Source organism: Bos indicus, chromosome X (genome assembly GCF_029378745.1).
Source record: "Bos indicus isolate NIAB-ARS_2022 breed Sahiwal x Tharparkar chromosome X, NIAB-ARS_B.indTharparkar_mat_pri_1.0, whole genome shotgun sequence".
Taxonomy (NCBI): Eukaryota; Metazoa; Chordata; class Mammalia; order Artiodactyla; family Bovidae; genus Bos; species Bos indicus.
In genome coordinates, this window is record NC_091789.1 from 35735602 (window position 1) to 35757408 (window position 21807).

Here is a 21807-nt window from a genome sequence, read left to right on the forward strand (position 1 = left end):
GGAAGACTCTTGAGAGTCCCTTGGACAGCAAAGAGATCAAACCAGTCAATCCTAAAGGAAATCAACCCTGAATATTCATTGGAAGGACTGATGCTGAAGCTGAAGCTCCAATACTTTGGCCACCTGATGTGAAGAGCTGACTCATTAGAAGAGACCCTGATGCTGAGAAAGACTGAGGGCAGGAGGAGAAGGGGATGACAGAGGATGTGATGGTTGGATGGCATCACTGACTCAATGGACATGAGTTTGAGCAAACTCCAGGAGACAATGAAGGGCAGGAAAGCCTGGCGTGCTGCAACCCACAGGGTCGCAAAGAATTTGACACAACTTAGCGAGTGAACAACAATTACTTTTCAGTTGGCTTTTCAAAAACGGTCCAAGACCCCTCAAAATGTGACAATCAGATTACAGGAACTGAGTCCCAACCAAGTTTTGATCTGTTTTGATTCCTATGCAGAAAGCAAACAGGAAGTAAAAGGCAATATAGGAAATCATTTTCTTTGGGGATGAAAGATACAGATGTGAATACAGATGGGAAGATGTGTTTAAGCCCTTCACACATGCATATACATACGCACACCCTCTTCAGGTATTGTCCTCATTCTACTGTTCTGTAGCACCCTGGCTCCCTTGTCACCCTAATCTTTGTTTCTCAACAATTGGTTTTTACTCCACCACAGTAATAAGTTAAAGTTTTATTACTTCCATGGCCTCCTAACTTGTATCTCTACTTTTACCATTTCTCTGCATACTATATTTTCTACACAATAGCCATCAAGTATTTCCTCATCCTATACAGAGTAAAAGCTGAACTCCTTGCCATGGCTTACAGGCTCTTACATGATCTTATCTTCTGTTCCTCTATGGCTTATCTCCTACTGTGCCTTCCCTTGCTGTCTCTGTTCCAGTCACCCTGGCTTCCTTGCTATTCTTCCAACATGCGTGTCTCTCTTGTGTCATAGCCTGTGCACTTGTTATGCTCTTGTGCCTCTTTCAAGTCATTGCTTAATTATTATCTTCTGAATGAAGCCTACCCTGACTTCCACTCAGTTTACTATCCACACTACGCTTAGTAAACTTTACCATGCTCTTTCTTTTCCCATAGTTCAGTTCAGCTGCTCAGTTGTGTCTGACTCTGCGACCCCATGGACTACAGCACACCAGGCCTCCCTGTCCATCACCAACTCCCACAGTTTCCCATATACCTAACTTATAACATGCCGTATAATTTATTTCTTCTCATCATTTTTTCCTCCTTATTGTAAAGCTATGGATTTTTGTCTTGGATTCTCTTTGATGTGTGCCAGCAGCATAGCACACTACCTAGCACATTGTAGGTGTTCAATACATATCCACTGAATCAATTAACTAATGAATGATTTTTGCTTTCCTAAAAGCATGTACTTCTACACGGAGCTTGCAGAGAGAAGATATAGATAGAGTAAGGTAGGGTTCAGGTATTCCTAGGCTTCTAGGAAAATAGCATCTTAATATGATTCCTTAATAGCACAATATCTCAGCCTATCCTCTTGAGTGATCATCTAGCCTCTTTCCTAGAATTTCATATCTGAAAGACCCTTACAGAAAGCATCCAGTTTTATTCCCTCATATATTTTAAAAATGAAAGTGTGAAAGTGTTAATTGCTCACTAGTGTTCAACTCTTTGCAACCCCATGGACTGTAGCCCACCAGGTTCTTCTGTCCATGGAATTCTCCAGGCAAGATACTGGAGTGGGTAGCCGTTCCCTTCTCCAGGGGATCTTCCTGACCCAGGGATCAAACCCAGGTCTCCTGCATTGCAGGCAGATTCTTTATCATCTGAGCCACCAAGGAAGGCCTCACATATTTTACATATGATAAAGCAGAAGGGAAGAACATTTCTCAAGTCACCCAAGTCTGGGATGGAGCTGACTAAAAGTTTGCTACTTATTATACTCAACAAATAATTTTTGATCACCTACTATATGCCAGGTATTATTCTAAGCAATATAAGTACATCAGCAAACACACCAAGGTTGTTTCCCTCTTAGAGCTTATATTTGAGTAGAGGGAAAACACCAAACAAACAAGTAAAATAAGTAAACTATATAATGTAATAAAAGGCAATACGCCTCAGGAAGAAAAATAAGATGTGAGCGAAAGTATTGACAAGGGATTCCAATTTCCATAGGGTATTCAGGGAATATCTCACTGAGTAGGTGACATTTAGGCAATGATCCTGAAGGTTGTGTGAGTGAGCCTTATGAATAGCTGGAGAAAGAATATTCAAAGTAGAGGAAGTGGCAAATGCAAAGACCCAGAGGTAGAAAGGTGCCCAATATATTAAAAAAAAAATAGCAACTAGACCACTGCGGCTGTAGTGGAGAGGCCAAGGGGGAAGATTAACAGATGATGAGTTCAAAGAGGAAACTATGGGGAATGGGCTGGATAGTGTAAGATACAGAGAACAAACTAGTGATTATTGGTGGGTAGATGAAAGGAGAAAGGAAAAGACAGGAGTAAGGGATTAAGAGGTACAAAGTACTATCTTCAAATAAATAAACTATAAGAATATATTGTACAATACATGGAATACAGCCAATATTTTATAATAATTATTCTTATAGTATAACTCTTTAAAGTATAACCCTTAAAAATTGTGAATTATTTGTACACCTGAAACCTATATAATATTGTATATAATTTTTACCTCTTTACCACTGCATTTAACCATTATATGTAACACATCTAGGTTTTAACAATTACCTCACATGCGTTGTTCTATCCTCATTTTCTGATGTTCATAAGTTTTTCCCACTCTTCAGCCATCTGCAAATACTTATGATTTTGCCAAACAAAGGTTTAATGCTTTTGAGTCTTTGTACAAATTGTTGGGTTCTTTTTTGTCCTGCCAGAAACACCCTTTCCTCTTCATATGTGAAACAAATTTCCTTCAAGTTCATGCTCAAATATTACCTTTTCTGTGATACTTTGTATGTGCCCTATAGGCAGTTCACAGAAATTCCAGAGCAGTTTGTACAAATAGCTTAGTGCTTAATGTTGTTCAAATAACTTGCTAGGTTCAAGATGGAGCTACTGCTGCCTGAGTGCTACATCAGAAAACAAAAACTTAGATGACCTTAGTGTTCCTATAAATTCTCTACTTGACAGAGAAACACAGTATATCCAGTCAACTATTTTCAATGGCCAAACCAACTCTGGGCCATCTCATACCCTAAGCAAGGTAGATTATATGGCTCTACCCAATCAGATATTTTCTATTATTTCCTATTTTTCTCTTCTTTGTTTATTCTTTATTTTATAAAAGCTTCCTTCCTTCCTCTCCATTCTGAGGTTCTTCAAAAGGAGACTGTTCACCTCATGAAGTGAAATTGTTTGTATCATCTAAATTCTTTTCTTTAATCATTTTTTAATACCACACAGAATTATCAGTCTGTTTATGTGTCTATCTTCTGCACAGAACTATGAGAAACTTGAGAGAAGGGTCTCTATGTATTATTGTAATCCCATCCATAGTATAGTGATTGGCACATAGCATGTAGTCAATAAATATTTCTTGGTTTAATAAATATTTCTGCAAGATAAGTAGAGCAGGTATTTTCAGTCCCTTTTCCCACAAGAAGAAACTGAGGTCCAGAGAACAGAAATGCCTTGTTCATGGTTAAACTGCTGATCTGGGTCAGAGTTAGGACTCACACTTAGAGCGCCTAATTCCTACTCTAAAGTTCTTCACTACAACAGGCAGTCTTCATTTTTCTAGGGGTAGTAAAACCAAACAGGACCCTGTGGAGTCCTCCTAGGTACAAATCTTTTCTGTGTCCCCTGTCTCCATTGGGGAATTTGTGATTTTTATGCATGATCCACCTCAAAACCTTGCATGGCTCTGCAATAAACCTTTCTCTGCTCTAAACCCCAATGTTTCACCTTGTTTGGCCTCACTGGGCATTGAACACGCTAATTTGTGTTTAAAAACAGTAGCATCTAAAATAGTTGGGTTCTTTGGAACTAGAGGGACCCTTCTGATCTGTGTTAGAATGATCTTTTAAACAAACTAAGTCTGCCTGGGGTTCAGCTTCTTGCCTTTGAGAATAAAGGTAATTTTTGTTATTTCAAGGTCCTAATTTCCTTTTGCATCTGGCAAAAATGAAATAAATGTGAGAAGACCTCTTGGGAATACATTCTTCCCTCCCTCTCTCCAGCTCAAATGCTAGTTTCCCTATGATGCTTTTCCACATCTGGGCCCATGCCTCCAGTGTCATGGTCCTGGCACAGGTTTTAAAAGAATTTCCAGACATGAGACAGAATGAGAGAGAAATAAAGTTTATTAGAGTGGAAAATGCTGTTAGAACAGTGGGCCAGCTCAAGAGAGAACCAGTGTTGAATGGGGGTCCTTAGTCCACTTTTATACCCAGGGTACAAGGAGTTTGGATAGGGGTCTTATGGGTCATTTGCTTATTGCATGAGACACGTATACTGGGTGGGGAAGAGTAAGGTAAATACCTCCTCCCTATGGGGCAGGAGGGGAGACAGGTTATACCGTTCCACTAATAGTTACAACATGGATGAGGGAAGGACGATAAGGGTCTGATTTTTCCATTCCTGCATTCCAAGACCCTCCTTGGTTATTTGTTCTTTCGTCGTTGGGTCACCACATCCAGGTTGTATGGAAACCTATCATTTTTAGCTTAGAGCACTTCATTGTTGGCTTTTTTGAAACTTTGATTATGCCCTATAGTATAGTAAATTATGTGTCCTATCTTTCTTTTTTTTTTTCCTTTTTAATTAATTTTATTTTATTTTTAAACTTTACATAATTGTATTAGTTTTGCCAAATATCAAAATGAATCCGCCACAGGTATACATGTGTTCCCCATCCTGAACCCTCCTCCCTCCTCCCTCCCCATACCATCCCTCTGGGTCGTCCCAGTACACCAGCCCCAAGCATCCAGTATCGTGCATCGAACCTGGACTGGCATCTCATTTCATACATGATATTTTACATGTTTCCATGCCATTCTCCCAAATCTTCCCACCCTCTCCCTCTCCCACAGAGTCCATAAGACTGTTCTATACATCAGTGTCTCTTTTGCTGTCTCGTACACAGGGTTATGTCCTATCTTTCCTGCTAAGATGCGAGCTCTTGGAGGGTAGGGTTTGATATCACCACATGGAATACATAGCATAATTTGTGATTAACAGAATACTCGTAATGTTACTTGCTTCCCACCTCATTGTAATCTTTCTCAGAGTTCAAAATGAGCCACTATATCTCTTCTGTGCTCTTACTTCTGTTCATTCGAGTGAGACACACTAAGTGAGGTTCTGTGAGTCAGTTATGGCAAAACCAATACAATATTGTAATTAGCCTCCAAAAAATAAATAAATAAAATTTGTAATTTGGAAAAAAAAAAAAAAAGAAGAAGAAGAAACTATAGGTGGAATCCCCTACAGCAAAAGCCATTACAAAAAAGGGTTGTGTGAAACAAAGCTATCAATGCTTGGTTGGTTTCATTACATTAAGTCCTATAGAATTAACAATGTGACCCAAATGCCTTCCATGGTTCCTGCCATTAGACTCAGATGCAAGTTATTTGCATCTAAAGCAAGAAGAGAAGAGCTTTATTATTAACATTTCTGTGTGTTGCTGGGGAATGTCCAGGTATCATGCACAATTTACTTTTCAAAAATGTCATTGAAACATCCCAAGTACATGAGCAAAACTGACCCAATCATACGATCAAAGAATAAAGGATGGCATGCAGGTCTGAATATGACAATAAGCCTCTCTTAAGTGGTCAAAAAATACCACTTTCTTCTTGATAATGTAACCAAACAGGACCCTATGGGTTCTTCCCAAGGGACAGGCCCTCCCCCAAATCCTCTGCTTTAGCTCCTTTCTGAAGTACCTAGAAAACAGTATTTGATGCAAACTTCCTGAGCTGTTTCACAGATGGGAGAAACCTCCCACCAAATCGAAGAAGTTAACTACTTGATGACCATAAGGACACAGCCCCTGGCCTCCTGGAGCGAAGGATTGATGAAGTTACCCTTGTGACACCACCTCCCTCCCTCATCTGGATTTTAAAAATGTTTTGTCAAAAACCTTTGGGGAGTTCCAGGGTTTTGAGGGCTTGAGCAACCTGTCTCCTTGCAAGTATTACAGGGAAGAACAAAATCTGACTACAAGTTGGATCTGTTTCCTTTATTTTAAACTTTGCATCCAGTTGCTTTTGTTCACTAAAAGGATACTGTCTATACATAATGGCCTACCTCAAGGACCCTTGCTGCTTTGCCTGAATGTTAAACCAAAGGGCTTATGTTCAGAGACACATACTGATTCTGTCCACCTGTGGATGATGGCAAGAAAACAGAAATGTGCAAATCCCCTCCTCAAGGCTTCAACAGTACATGAACCAGTAACTTCCATATGGACAAGCTGAATTTAGAAAAGGCAGAAGAATCAGAAATCAAATTGCCAACATCCCTTGGATCATATAGAAAGCAAGGGAATTCCAGGAAAACATCTACTTTTGCTTCATTAACTACACTAAAGTCTTTGACTGTGTGGATCACAACAAACTGTGGAAAATTCTTAAAGAGATGAGAACATCAGATCACCTTATCTGACTCCTGAGACACCTATATGCAGGTCAAGAAGCAACAATTAGAACAAGACATGGGACAACAGACTGGTTCAAAATTGGGAAAGGGGTACATCAAGGCTGTATACTGTCACCCTGCTTATTTAATTTATACACAGAGTACATCATGCAAAATGCTGGGCTGGATGAAGCACAAGCTGGAATTAAGACTGCTGGGAGAAATATCTATAACCTCAGATACGTAGGTGATACCACTCTAATGGCAGAAAGCCAAGAGGACCTAAAGAGCCTCTTGATGAAAGTCAAAGAGGAGAGTGAAAAAGCTGACTTAAAACTCAACATTCAAAAAACCAAGATCATGACATCTGGTCCCATCACGTCATTGCAAATAGACGGGGAAAAAGTGGAAACAGTAGCAGATTTTATTTTTTGGCATTCCAAAATTACTGCAGATAGTGACTACAGCCATGAAATTAAAAGATGCTTGCTTCTTGGAAAAAAAACTTATGACAAACCTAGACAGTATATTAAAAACCAGAGACATCACTTTGCTAACAAAGGTACATAGAGTCAATGGTTTTTCCAGTAGTTCTAGAAAAACCAGACTACAGATTTTTCCAGTAGTCATGTACGGATGTGAGAGTTGGGACATAAAGAAGGCTGAGCACCAAAGAATTGATGCTTTCGAACTGTGATGCTGGAGAAGAGTCTTGAAAGTCTCTTGGACAGCAAGGAGATGAAACCAGCCAATCCTAAAGGAAATCAACCCTGAATATTCACCTGAAGGATTGATGCTGAAGGTGAAGCTCCAATACTTTGGCCACCTGATGCAAAGAGCTGACTCATTGGAAAAGACCCTGATGTTGGGGAAGACTGAGGGCAGGAGGAGAAGGAGGTGACAGAAGATGAGATGGTTGGAATGGCATCACTAACTCAATGGACATGAGTTTGAGCAAACTCTGGGAGATAGTGAAGGACAGGGAAACTTGGCATGCTGCTGTTCATGGGGTCACAAAGAGTCAGACACGACTTAGCGACTAAACAACAACTCCCTGAGGCTTCAATTTCAGGAGATATTTGTAAGATTAATGGTCGTCTTACTTTACTTCTTCACCTCTTCCTGCTCTGTGTTCTATTTTTAAAAAATGGCATCCAGACCCCAATAAGATGGTTATTTTGAGACATTAGTCTTCCATCTTCTGGGTCTGCTGACTTTTCAAATAAAGTCATTATTCCTTACCTCATCTCCTGACTTATTGGCCTGATGTGTGACAAGCAGAGTGAACTTGAACTCAGCACCACACAGATTGCAATAAACCTTTCTCTGCTGCAAACTCCAATGTTTCAGTTTGTTTGGTCTCACTTTGCACTGGGCACATGAACTTGCATTAACAGTTTGTTTTCCCCACTAAAGTGAAAGTGTTAGTTGCTCAGTCATGTCCAGCTCTTTGCAACCCCATGGACTGTAGCCTGGCAGGCTCCTCTGTCCATGGAATTCTCCAGGCAAGAATAGTGGACTGGGTAGACACTCCCTACTCCAAGGGATCTACTAGAATGTACCTATACTGTTACCAAGTACAAGCTCACTCTGCTTGCTGCAGCACAGGCCAAACAATTGAAGATGAGGTGTTGAAGCAAGGAATATGACTTTATTCAGAGAGCTGGCTGACCAAGATGGCAGACTCATGTCTCAGAATAATGATCTTACTGGGGTCTGGATGCCAGATTCTTTTATACATCAGAGATGGAGGGAGGTGAGGAAACAAAGTAAAAAGGCCATTAATCTTGCAAATATTTCCTAAAATGGCAGCCTTAGGGAGGGGATGTGTTAATTTCTGTTTTCTTGCAGCCATCCACAGATGGACAGGGTCAAGATGTCTCCCTTAACATAGGCACTTTGAATTAATATTCAGGCAGAAGGGCAGGGTTCTCTGAGGCAGGTCATCATGTATGATTATAATAACAAAAGCAGTGAATAGTAAGTCAAACAAACAGTTCCAACATGGAGTCAAAATTGGCTTTTCCTTACAACAATATGACAACAGAAACCACGTCTATTTTTTGCCTACCACTTTATCCTTAGTGGCTTTCCTGGTTGCTCAGACGGTAAAGAATCTGCCTGCAATGCAGGGGACCCAGGTTCGATCCCTAGGTCTGGAAGATCCCCTGGAGAAGGAAATGGCAACACTCTCCACTATTTTTGCCTGGGAAATCTCATGGACAGAGGAGCCTGGTGGGCTACAGTCCATGGGTTTGCAAAGAATCAGACAGTACTGCGCAACTAACACTTTTAATTTTTAACACTTTTTTTTTTTTTTTTTTTAAATCCCTAGTGTCCCAAACACTGTTTGGGTCTTGTTAAGCCCTTAAGAAATATTTTGGAAAGAATCAACAAATGAAAGTTCTAATAAGAGACATGAATTTTCTGACACACAATGTCAATTTATAAATACTTGCCTTTGCATATGCTATTTCCCTTCCTGGAATATCCTTCAGTATATTAATCTGCCCCTCATCTGTTTAACAGTTACCTATACTTCCTTCAAAATTCAAGATATAGGATAAGCATTATCTTCTTTGTACAACTTTTCTTGATGTCTCCATATGATTTTAGATGCTTTTTATCCTGTAATCTCATCATATTTTGTACCTGCCTCTATTTAAGGACTTTTATATTATTGTGCAGCTATCTGTGCATATGTCTTCTTTAACTACTAGATCGAATAGTCATTAAGAGCATGAGTTGTATCTTATCTCTGTAGTTCAGCACATATCCCAAAGTATATAATAGTACTAGTATAAATATGTTGAATGATTCAACTGAATGAGATAAAATCTAGCTAAATTCAAATAGTCCTTTTTGCTCCTATTTAAATAATTATTGTATTATATATTATACATTTATATATAAAGACAATGAATATAACAATGAACATATTTACCCATATTTTCATTAATCAGTAAGATGTCATTAATAGAAATAAAGTTTCCTATATATCCATGTCTGAAAAAAAATGGAAAATATCTCATAAATGTTTACATTATCTTGAGTTGGACTCTGATTATCTCTTTTGTATTGTTCCAAAACTGAAAAAGCAGGTAATGAGCTTTGGCCTGTATTTTTATGGTTATCCTGAGATCACAAGATGAAGCAAGGGAAGGCTTGATTCTAAATTGTCCTAAAAAATAGCCTTGCAAACTTTGGTCAGATATTTCTAAAAAGTTGTCCTTTAATTTTCCTATGGAACCCAGATACTGTTTTTAAGGGTCAAAATAACAATAGGAATGCTGTAGAATGAAACTTCCTGAGAAATTGAGTGTTATTTAGACTTAATCCAACTTGTGCTTTTCATGTGTCAACAAGATGATGCTATGAAAGTGCTGCACTTAGTTCAGTATAGTTCAGTCACTTGGTCATGTCCGACTCTGCAACCCCATGGACTGCAGCACGCCAGGCCTCCCTGTCCAACACCAACTCCCAGAGTTTATGCAAACTCATGTCCATTGAGTTGGTGATGCCATCCAACCATCTCATTCTCTATCATCCCCTTCTCCTACGGCTTTCAATCTTTCCCAGCATCAGGGTCTTTTCCAATGAATCAGTTCTTTGCATCAGGTGGCCAAAGTACTGGAGTTTCAGCTTCAGCATCAGTCCTTCCAATGAATATTCAGGACTGATTTTCTTTAGGATGGACTGGTCCTTGTTGTCCAAGGGACTCTCAAGAGTCTTCTCCAACACCACAGTTCAAAAACATCAATCTTCAGTGTTCAGCTTTCTTTATAGTCCAACTCACACATCCATACATGACTACTGGTAAAACCATAGCTTTGACTAGATGGACCTTTGATGCTGTCTAGGTTGGTCATAACTTTACTTCCAAGGAGCAAGTGTCTTTTAATTTCATGGCTGAAGTCAACATCTGCAGTGATTTTGGAGCCCAAGAAAATAAAGTCTCACACTGTTTGCATTGTTTCCCCATCTATTTGCAATGAAGTAATGGGATCAGATGCCATGATCTTAGTTTTCTAAATGTTGAGTTTTAAGCCAACTTTTTTCACTCTCCTCTTTCACTTTCAAGAGGCTCTTTAGTTCTTCTTCGCTTTCTGCCATAAGGGTTATGTCCTCCGCATATCTGAGGTTACAGATATTTCTCCTGGAAATCTTGATTCCAGCTTGTGCTTTATCCAGTCCAGTCCAGCATTTCTCATGATGTACTCTGCATATAAGTTAAATAAGCAGTATAACAATATACAGCCTTGATGTACTCCTTTCCCAATTTGGAACCAGTCTGTTGTTCCATGTCTAGTTCTAACTGTTGCTTCTTGACCTGCATACAGATTTCTCAGGAGGCAGGTCAAGTGGTCTGGTATTCCCATCTCTTTCAGAATTTTCCACAGTTTGTTGTGATCCACACAGTCAAAGGCTTTGGCAGAGTCAATAAAGTAGAAGTAGATGTTTTTTCTGGAACTCTGTTGCTTTTTTGATGATCCAGTGGATGTTGGCAATTTGATCTCTGGTTCCTCTGCCTTTTCTAAATCCAGCTTGAACATGTGGAAGTTCATGGTTCATGAACTGTTGAAGCCTGGCTTGGAGAATGTTGAGCATACTTTGTTAGCATGTGAGATGAGTGCAATTGTGCACTTAATATGCTAGCAAATTTGGAAAATTCAGCAGTGGCCACAGGACTGGAAAAGGTCAGTTTTCATTCCAATCCCAAAGAAAGGCAATGCCAAAGAATGCTCAAACTACTGCACAATTGCACTCATCTCACACACTAGCAAAGTAATGCTCAAAATTCTCCAAGCGAGGCTCTAACAGTCACTAGATGAATAAATTATGGGGTGATAAATAGTGTCAAGCTTTCATTTTAAGTTTTGAGCCTAGGTTTCCCTCTGTACCCATGTTCTTGGGTCCACCGTGAAGTATTTACTGCGTAAGGGAACCACTAACTTCATCATGCTTCTGAATATCTGTACCTCCTCTGTTCTGTCCTTCAAAACAAGCACAAGGGCATTCCGCATAGACTCCTGTCTTATTAAACTCCACTTTTTTGTCCAATTCAGATTAAAATGAAAGATCTAATGGCCATCTTTTTCTATTCATCCAAGTCTATTTTCAGGTGAGTAATCTCTTGGTCTGCTTCTCCTTCTGCCCTCCTTAATCAGCACCGTTCCTTCTTCATATTTCATATTCTCATCCTCCCTTCTCCTTTCTTCTCTTTTCTATTCCTCCTCCAAAACTTAAACTTATTCTCTAATTTCCTTTTATTACTTAGCTTTCCCCCTATCCTGTTCTCCTCATTCTTTCTGTTTTCTTTCTCCTCTGTTGGTCTCAATCTCTGTATCTGTTCATTTCCCTTTTGCCTATCACTCTTCCCTCTAGCTTCTCTTCCATTTTCTTACTGCCTTTTATCCATCCATATCTCATCATCTTTAAATCTCTCCAACCACCTCATTCCATACATTCTCTCTTCTATTTACACCTACTTCACTCCATTTCCTCTTCAAACTCTTTCATGCACTTTATTACAAGTGTATCTCTCTTCTATTTCTCCACTTATCTCTATCTCTTCAAATTCTCCTTCATAGATTATAACTACTCATATTTCTACTCTGTCCAGTCCTCCCCACCTCCTTTTCAACATTTATGTCTAATTTCATGTCTGAAATTTTTCATGAAGTGCAAGAAGAGGTATCCCTCCTTCTTTACAAGGAAAATGTTCACTAAAGTTTGGATACCATCTCCTGACAATTTTCTCTGGAAACCTGATGTCAGAAAAACCCTATTTCCACTGTATCTTCAATCTTTGACTTTCTAGTAGCCACTTTCAGCTATCTCACAAATATGTGCCAGTCTCTACATTCAAAAAATAACTATTTCCTTTACTCCTGCATATATTAATTATATATGCATCCCTTTCATTTTCAAGAACATTCCCAGAAAGTATTTTCTATGTTTGCTACCTCTATGCCAAGTCCTAAAAACTCATCATTGCACTAATCATTCCACTGAAACACTGTATGTGAAGAACACCAATGTCTTCCATGTTACCAAACCTAATACATACTTTCAATTCTCTATATTACTAGATATCTTTGTAATAGCCAACAATATTGTAGAGATGTATAAGTAATAGTTAGGAGCATAAACTTGCAACCAAACTGCCAAAGTATGAAGGATCAACCATTTACTACCTAGGTGATAATGGAAAATGTTCTTAATAGCTCTGTGTCTCAGATTCCTTATTTGTAATGTTGGAATAACAGTAAGTACAATGAGTATAAGAGTCACTGGCACATTGTAAGCACTATATTGATGGCAACTATTGTAGTTATTATGCTATTATTGTGTTATTAGTATTGATCACTTCATCTTTTTGAAACTCTTTACTCCTTTGATTTATTAGTCAAAGTGGATTCTATCAGTATGTAGTACTAATCATAAAATATCAGTGTCCTAAAAAAACAAAGTCTTATTTCTCATTCATACTATTTATCTATCTCAGGTTGTGGGGAGGGATGTTCTCTTCTGTTATCTTTAATAAGGGACACAGAATAATAGAGCCAAGATCATCTGGCATAATGCTACTCACCATGGCCAGGGGAGAGGAACATAGAAACTCATGTACTGGCTTTTAAAAGTTTCCAAACTTTCAAATAGATAAAGAAAAAGACCTACTGAACAGCACAGGGAATGATATTCAATATCCTGTAACAGCCTATAGTATCAAAGAATCTGAATATATATATATATATATATATATGAATCACTTTGCTGCACACCTGAAACTAACACATTATAAATCAACTATACTTTTTAAAAAGATAAATGAACTTTAACACCAGTGCTGCAAATTAATTGAACAAAATGATATTTCATTTCAGTTCAGTTCAGTTCAGTCACTCAGTCAGGTCCGACTCTTTGTGACCACATGAATTGCAGCACACCAGGTCTCCCTGTCCATCACCAACTCCTGGAGTTAATTCAAACTCTTGTCCATTGAGTCAGTGATGCCATCCAGCCATCTCATCCTCTGTCGTCCCCTTCTCCTCCTGCCCCCAATCCCTCCCAGCATCAGAGTCTTTTCCAATGAGTTAACTCTTTGCATGAGGTGGCCAAAGTATTGGAGTTTCAGTTTAGCATCATTCCTTCCAAAGAACACCCAGGACTGATCTCCTTTAGAATGGACTGGTTGGATCTCCTTGCAGTCCAAGGGACTCTCAACAGTCTTCTCCAACACCACAGTTCAAAAGTATCAATTCTTCGGCACTCAGCTTTCTTCACAGTCCAACTCTCACATCCATATGTGACCACTGGGTGAACCATGGCCTTCACTAGATTGACCTTTATTGGCAATGTCTCTGCTTTTGAATATGCTATCTAGGTTGGTCATAACTTTCCTTCCAAGGAGTAAGTGTCTTTTAATTTTAGGGCTGCAATCACCATCTCCAGTGATTTTGAAGCCCCCAAAAATAAAGTCTGACATGGTTTCCACTGTTTCCCCATCTATTTCCCATGAAGTGATGGGACAAGATGCCCTGATCTTTGTTGTCTGAATGTTGAGCTTTAAGCCAACTTTTTCACTCTCCTCTTTCACCTTCATCAAGAGGCTTTTTAGTTCCTATTCACTTTCTGCCATAAGCGTGGTGTCATCTGCATATCTGAGGTTATTGATATTTCTCCGGGCAATCTTGATCCCAGCTTGTGGAATCTTCCAGCCCAGCATTTCTCATGATGTACTCTGCATAGAAGTTAAATAAGCAGGGTGACAATATACAGCCCTGACATACTTCTTTTCCTATTTGGAATCAGTCTGTTGTTCCATGTCCAGTTCTAACTGTTGCTTCCTGACCTGCATATAGGTTTCTCAAGAGGCAGGTCAGGTGGTCTGGTATTCCCATCTCTTTCAGAATTTTCCACAGTTTATTGTGATCCACACAGTCAAAGGCTTTGGCATAGTCAATAAAGCAGAAGAAGATGTTTTTCTGGAACTGTCTTGCTTTTTCCATGATCCAGGGGATGTTGGCAATTTGATCTCTGGTACCTCTGCCTTTTCTAAAACCAGCTTGAACATCTGGAATTTCATAGTTCATGTATTGCTGAAGCCTGGCTTGGAGAATTTTGAGCATTACTTTACTAGCATGTGAGATGAGTGCAATTGTGCAGTAGTTTGAGCATTCTTTGGCATTGCCTTTATTTGCCATTGTGATGAAAACTGACCTCTTCCAGTGCTGTGGCCACTGCTGAGTTTTCCAAATGTGCTGGAATATTGAGTGCAGCACTTTCACAGCATCATCTTTTAGGATTTGAAATAGCTCAACTGGAATTCTATCACCTCCACTAGCTTTGTTCATAGTGATGCTTTCTAAGGCCCACTTGACTTCACATTCCAGGATGTCTGGCTCTAGGTGAGTGATCACACCATCGTGATTATCTGGGTCGTGAAGATCTTTTTTGTACAGTTCTTCTGTGTATTCTTGCCACCTCTTCTTAATCTCTTCTGCTTCTGTTAGGTCCATACCATTTCTGTCCTTTATCGAGCCCATCTTTGCATGAAATGTTCCCTTGGTATCTCTAATTTTCTTGAAGCAATCTCTAGTCTTTTCCATTCTGTTTTTTCCTCTATTTCTTTGCATTGATCACTGAGGAAGGCTTTCTTATCTCTTCTTGCTATTCTTTGGAACTCTGCATTCAGATGCTTATATCTTTCCTTTTCTCCTTTGCTTTTTGCTTCTCTTCTTTTCACAGCTATTTGTAAGGCCTCCCCAGACAGCCATTTTTCTTTTTTCCATTTCTTTTCCATGGGGATGGTCTTGATCCCTGCCTCCCGTACAATGTCAATGATACTTAATTGTATGAATTAAAAAGTACAATATTCTAGTTCCTGAGTGATCACAGTGTTTCCAAAGTGTATTGATATGGAAGCAGTTATAATAGTTTCCACTAACCACAAAACTTTTGAACAGAGATGAAAATTTTAAAACATACACCTTAAATAAAGTTTCCAATCCTTCCTCAGAAATCACACATGTTATTTCCACTCACATTTGGTTAGCCAAAGCCAGTCATTTGTCCAAGGTTCTATGAAAGTGAAATACTAACACATATCCAGAGGGAAGTGAACTGGAAATAGTGGAAGTAGCAGTATTGACTACCACACTTAACTTTGAAGATACTACACACTAGTAGTTATATTAACACCTTCCTTTCTTTTTCTTCTTGTTCTCCTTCATAGGTTCTTCTTTCTTCCCTTCTGCTTTAATGATAGTAATGGTACATGATTGAATGCTTGGCATGATTTTCCTCTCGCTGAATATACTTTCCTGAAGTGATCACACCCACGTACATGGTTGTACCATCATACTGACAATACCAAAATTTACCTCTCTTGCTTGTGTCTCTCTTCTGGTCTTATGACTTGAATATTCAACTGCTATTAGACTTCTGCAAGGAGATCCAACCAGTCCATTCTGAAGGAGATCAGCCCTGGGATTTCTTTGGAAGGAATGATGCTAAAGCTGAAACTCCAGTACTTTGGCCACCTCATGCAAAGAGTTGACTCATTGGAAAAGACTCTGATGCTGGGAGGGACTGAGGGCAGGAGGAGAAGGGGACGACAGAGGATGAGATGGCTGGATGGCATCACTGACTTGATGGACATGAGTCTGAGTGAACTCCAGGAGTTGGTGATGGACAGGGAGGCCTGGCGTGCTGTGATTCATGGGGTCGCAAAGAGACACGACTGAGCAACTGAACTGAACTGAACTGATTAGACTTCTGCCTGTGGATAATTTACAATCGTCTTAAGCTTATCTTGCCCAAAATTAACCTCACAGATTTATTCTATCTAAACTTTTCCTAAATCTCACGTCATGTCCCCCAGTTTGTAACACCATCATTCACCATTTTCCTCAGGTACCTTCTGCCTTGGCTCCTCCTCTTTGCTCTCATTCTGACACTGGTAGTTGTTACTATTTCCTCAGTGTACCTCCCTTTCTCCATTTTAATCCATTGCTCTGTGTTGGAGTTTCACCACTCCTCATCTAAACTGTTTAAGCTGTCTCCTAACCAGCTTCCCTATTTCCACTCTTGTTCCCTTAAAATGCATCCTTTGCTCAGTAACTAGGGTACCATATATAGCATTAAAAAACCTGACCACCTCATTTTCTTGCTTATAATATACCATTGAATTTCCTCCAACTGCTCAATTGGTTTTCTCTGCCTGGATGTCCCTCCTCTCTTCGCTCCACTTTCCACCTACAATTTTCTTGACTACATTGGCAATAAAACAAAACTGAATGCCAATACTAATAATCAGGAACTTGGGTGTTAACCTCATCCAGCAACTCTTTGTTCAAGTTGATCCAAAAAATGAGTTAGATGACCTTTTCTTTCATAATTACTCATAAGTTTATCATTTAATTTTTTTGTGATTATCTACTAGGCATCTCCCTACTGTCTTAAAATCTTATCATCAATGTTTGCATACCCAGAACCTAGTCCAGGGCCATGTATGTATTAGGAGGTCAAACATGTTTGGTGAATAAATAAATGAATTAATGAATACTACTAATCTTCCATCAAAAATTTTGCTCCCTCCACTGTCTCTTGCTCTACTTCTCTATGTCTTCTTTTCTTTCTTCTCATTTACTTCATACTTTTCTCCAAATTTTCCTTTTACTTTTAGGATATTCTAATATCTAGCTTTTAAATTTTATTTTCTCCTTTTTTTAAAACCAAATTTTCTATTCTATTTTGCTCCTCTCATAGTCTCTCTTTTCTTTACTCATTTGTTCTTGAATGATTTATGTGTGTGTGTAGAAAAGATCTGGGAGTACACCAATAAAATAAATATATGTTAATTTTATTGACCTCATCTCCACATTATTCTTCCCACTTCTATCCACTTCCCTTTTCTCCATGATTCTCTCCTCTACTCTCTCAGCTCTTCTTCATTAATTCAACTCTTCTCTTAACAATTCACTTACTATCTATTTTTCCTTGTCCATCTTCTTGTCTCTCAGAAAAAATAAATAGTAAATTTAAAGTAAAGAAAGAATAGCATATACCATATAGGCAAGCACATTTCATATATTCATCACATGTTTATCAGCCTTGTATTATTTGAGATTCACTGTGTATAATAACAAATGCATAAACTTGAAATACCACAGAGTCTGCACTGAAAGATCATATTTTTCCCATTCAATAAATGTTCACTACGTTACTTAAGATTGATACTCATTAATGTAGGAGAGAGCTTTAGGAAGTGACAAATGACAGCAGAGCAACTAGAAAAATCAAAAAACAAGAACCAAGGAAGTTTTTCAATGTTGGGGCAAAGAATCTTACTGAACTGGAAAGGTATTTAAAGTTAATCATTTTGGTACAGGGAGGGAGGAGGGAGAGGGGTTCAGGATGGGGAACACGTGTATACCCGTGGCGGATTCATGTTGATGTATGGCAAAACCAATACAATATTGTAAAGTAATTAACCTCCAATTAAAATAAATAAATTTATATTAAAAATAAAGTTATTCATTTTAAAAGCAAAATTTCCTTACCTAAAAATTCTAATGATAATAATGAGTCACGAAAAATGTAAAAATTGTTATAGTTTTTATACTTTAGGAGTAGAAAAGTATGAAATATATATATTTCCACATACATATATGGAAATATATATATTATAAAAAGATATATTCTCAAGTTGTTTGGAAATTCATTTATTTCTCAGCATTCCCATGCAATGTGGCATGACATATTTGTTGCTATAATTTTGCATTTATATATATCTTACATTGTATGTTTCAGAAAATAGCTAACATCTCACTTGATTCTCATCATTCTGCACCATACAGATAGACTATTGCTGCAGTTAAACCTAGATGCTATTCTGTCACCATGTTCATGCCTGTGTATGTGGTTGTGAGTCTGTATTTAAGTACCCTTGACTTTGTATAGGGATTCCCTGGTGGCTCAGATGGTAAAGAATCTGCCTGCAATGCAGTAGACCCTGATTCAATCCTTAGGTCGGAAAGATCCCCTGAAGAAGGGAATGACAACCCACTCTAGTATCTTGCCTGGAGAATTCCATGGACTGAGGAGCCTGGTGGGCTATAGTCCATGGGGTCGCAAAGAGTTGGACATGACTGAAAAACTTTCGTTTTCACTTCACTTTCACTTTGACTATGTATACACCTGTGTATTACATGTCTTTGAGTACACATAAACATTTATACATTGTGAAAGTATATCTCTGTGTGTCTGAAAATGTTCATATGGACAATTCTCTATTTTTCATTGAAATAGAGTTGATTTGCAATATTGTGTTAGTTTCAGGTATACAGCACAGTGATCAGTTATATATATATATATATATATATATATATATATATATATATTTCAGATTACTTTCCTTTATGATAAGTATTGAGTATAGTTTCCCATGCAGTAACAATTAGTCCTTGTTTTTTTTTTAAATCTACTTTATATATAGTAGTGTGTATCTGTTAATCTCAAACACAAACTCCTTATTTATCCCTTTCACCTCCATTTCAACCATTTTGGTAAACATGTTTGTTTTCTATGTCTGTGAGTCTATTTCTGTTTTGTATAGGATTCATTTGTATTATTTTTTAGATTCCACATATAAGTGATAGTACATAATATTCATCTTTGTCTGACTTACTTCACTTAGTATATTTTCTAGGTCCATCCATGCTATTGCAAATGGCAGTATTTCATTATATTGTTATGGCTGAGTAATATTCCACTGTGTGTGTGTGTGTATCACATCTTCTTAAAGCAATCATCTATTAATGGACACTTGTGTTGTTTCCATGTTTTGGCTATTGTAAATAGTGCTGCTATAAACATAGGGGTGCATGTATCTTTTCAAATTATAGTTTTGTCCAGGTATGTGCCCAGGAGTGGGATTGCTGGGTCATATGGTAGCTCTATGTTCAGTTTTTTAAGGAACCTCCATACAGCTCTCCATAGTAGCTGTCCTATATACATACCCACCAACAGTGTAGGAGGGTTCTCTTTCCTCCACACCCTTTACAGAACTTATTAATTTATAGGCTTTTTAATGATAGCCATTCTGATCAGTATGAGATGATACCTCATTGTGGTTTTGATTTGCATTTCTCTGATAATTAGTGAGTGATGATGAGCAGTTTTTCATGTGCTTGTTAGCCAACTCTGTATTTATATGTGTATATATAATATTAGGTCTGTAAGTACACATGCCTGTAGCTATGTTAGGAAATGTATGCCTCTATGTGCATTTCTAATTTGTAAGTTTGCTTTCAACCCTGTTCCTACCCCCATGATACTTTAGATGAGCCAGGGCACTCTCTGACCTCATTGTGTAGAGGAGGGTTCCATTGTCCACCAGTCTGAGCAGCTTGTTAGGTGTGGTCATGTTATGGGCCACTGATTTCTTGCCATTGTGGAAGAAGGTGTCAGGGGTCCAGATCTTACTAGCCAGGAGATTATTCAGTGGAAGGATCTTCATGGGTCCATCAAATTTCAGTCTTTCATCATGCCATGTCTGTCGAAAAAATACATCAATGGTGTACTCCTAAGGACAAAAAGAGAGAACAACATTTCAGCAGAATTCTGGTGAGGATCCACAGTGCCCTTAGCAAATATTAATTACTTTGCAGTATTTCCTCTGATGCAGAGAAGCAGCAATCTATTGACAGTAGTTACTGGCAAGTAGGGCAAATGACTATGATTGAGAAATAATGTCATGGTAATCAATAAGTACATAAATAATATGTCCGAGAAGATTTCACTTAGGAAGATCACTGCCAATGCTGCCCTGCACATCATACAATCTGAACACAAGACTTTGCCTTATGAAAAGGCAAGAGCTCCCTTCTCTATGCAGTGGCATCTCTAATAAGTGCAAACTCCTAACCTTGTCTCTTCTACTAAATGATCCCATATGAACATCAAAAGCCAATATAACAACTGCCATACAACTAAAACCTTAAATTTTAAAACACATTTCATTTGATTCTCAAACTAACAGTGTATCTAATGAGTTAATATCTTATCTTCAATAAGTCAAGCATCTTTACAGATAAGGAAAAACAAACACACAAATAGAAAAATGGGTAAATGACATGAACAGAAAAATTCATGAAACAGATAGAAATTGTTAATAAACATGGAGAAAATTTTCAAAATTGCCATTCATCTAAATACAAACTCAAAGAACAATAAACATTACTGATGTTGGTAACAGCAGACTAAATCATTTGGATATATCTTCTTGTAGTTATTAATCATAAAATTTGAACCAAAACATAGATAGATAGACAATTTGAAATCAATGGGAAATGACTGAAAGCAGACAGAAACTTGAAGAAAGTTTACTCTTGAAAGATAGCAACAGCAACGGGTTAAAATTGGGTTTGTGGCTTTCTTTTCTAAAGGTGATCTCCCAAACCTAGAATTTCTATGTCCAATATCACAGCCTTAATGGCTCAAAGTGGATAATCATCTGGAATCTTAGGGGGTAGGAATCCTGGAAGCAAGAGAGTCACTGAGGGGATGGGAACTCAAACCCCAGTATATACTTTGCCCCAAACCCTGGCTGACCACTACATACAAATGAAAACTCTGGGGCTCTGGGAAAAAGGCAGACAGAAACAATAAGGGAATCCTCCAGTAAATGAAAGATGACAAATCTGTGGTGGGTGATGTTTGTGTATTTGGCAGAAATCAGAAAAATTATTGGCTTAATATACCTCAGAAGAAAGAGCTCAAAGTTGACCAAAGAACTGAAAATTCAGGGGGAAGCCTTGAGAAAAAACCAAAACCATTCAAAGGGTAAGTCTGAAATTCTGAGTACAAACTCTGCCCAAATCTTTGACTGGTCACTAAACTACACAAGGGATAGGGGACACATCTAGGTAGTCAGGTAAAACAAGGCAGTCAGCAGCTGCTTAAAATATGTTGTTGTTGTTGAGTCACTAAGTCGTATTCAACTCTTTGCGACTTCTTGGACTGTAGCCTGCCAGGTTCTTCTGTCTCTGGTATTTTCCAGGCAAGAATACTGAAGTGGGCTGCCATTTCCTTCTCCAGGGGATCTTCTCAACCCAGGGATCAAACCTGCGTCTCCTGCATTATATAAGGATTCTTTAACACTGAGCCACTAGGGAAGCCCCCTCAGTGGCTTCTAATTAT

At 38.4% G+C, this 21807-nt stretch overlaps 1 protein-coding gene across 1 annotated transcript in view; it reads right to left on the reverse strand.

The window, feature by feature from the left end:
* GABRA3 (gamma-aminobutyric acid type A receptor subunit alpha3) overlaps positions 1-21807 on the reverse strand; it is a 240934-nt gene that overhangs the window by 58383 nt on the left and 160744 nt on the right. Inside the window, exon 5 of the mRNA XM_019956417.2 lies at positions 19971-20191. Within this exon, the coding sequence (XP_019811976.1) occupies positions 19971-20191 (221 nt within the window). The remainder of the gene's footprint in view (positions 1-19970; positions 20192-21807) is intronic.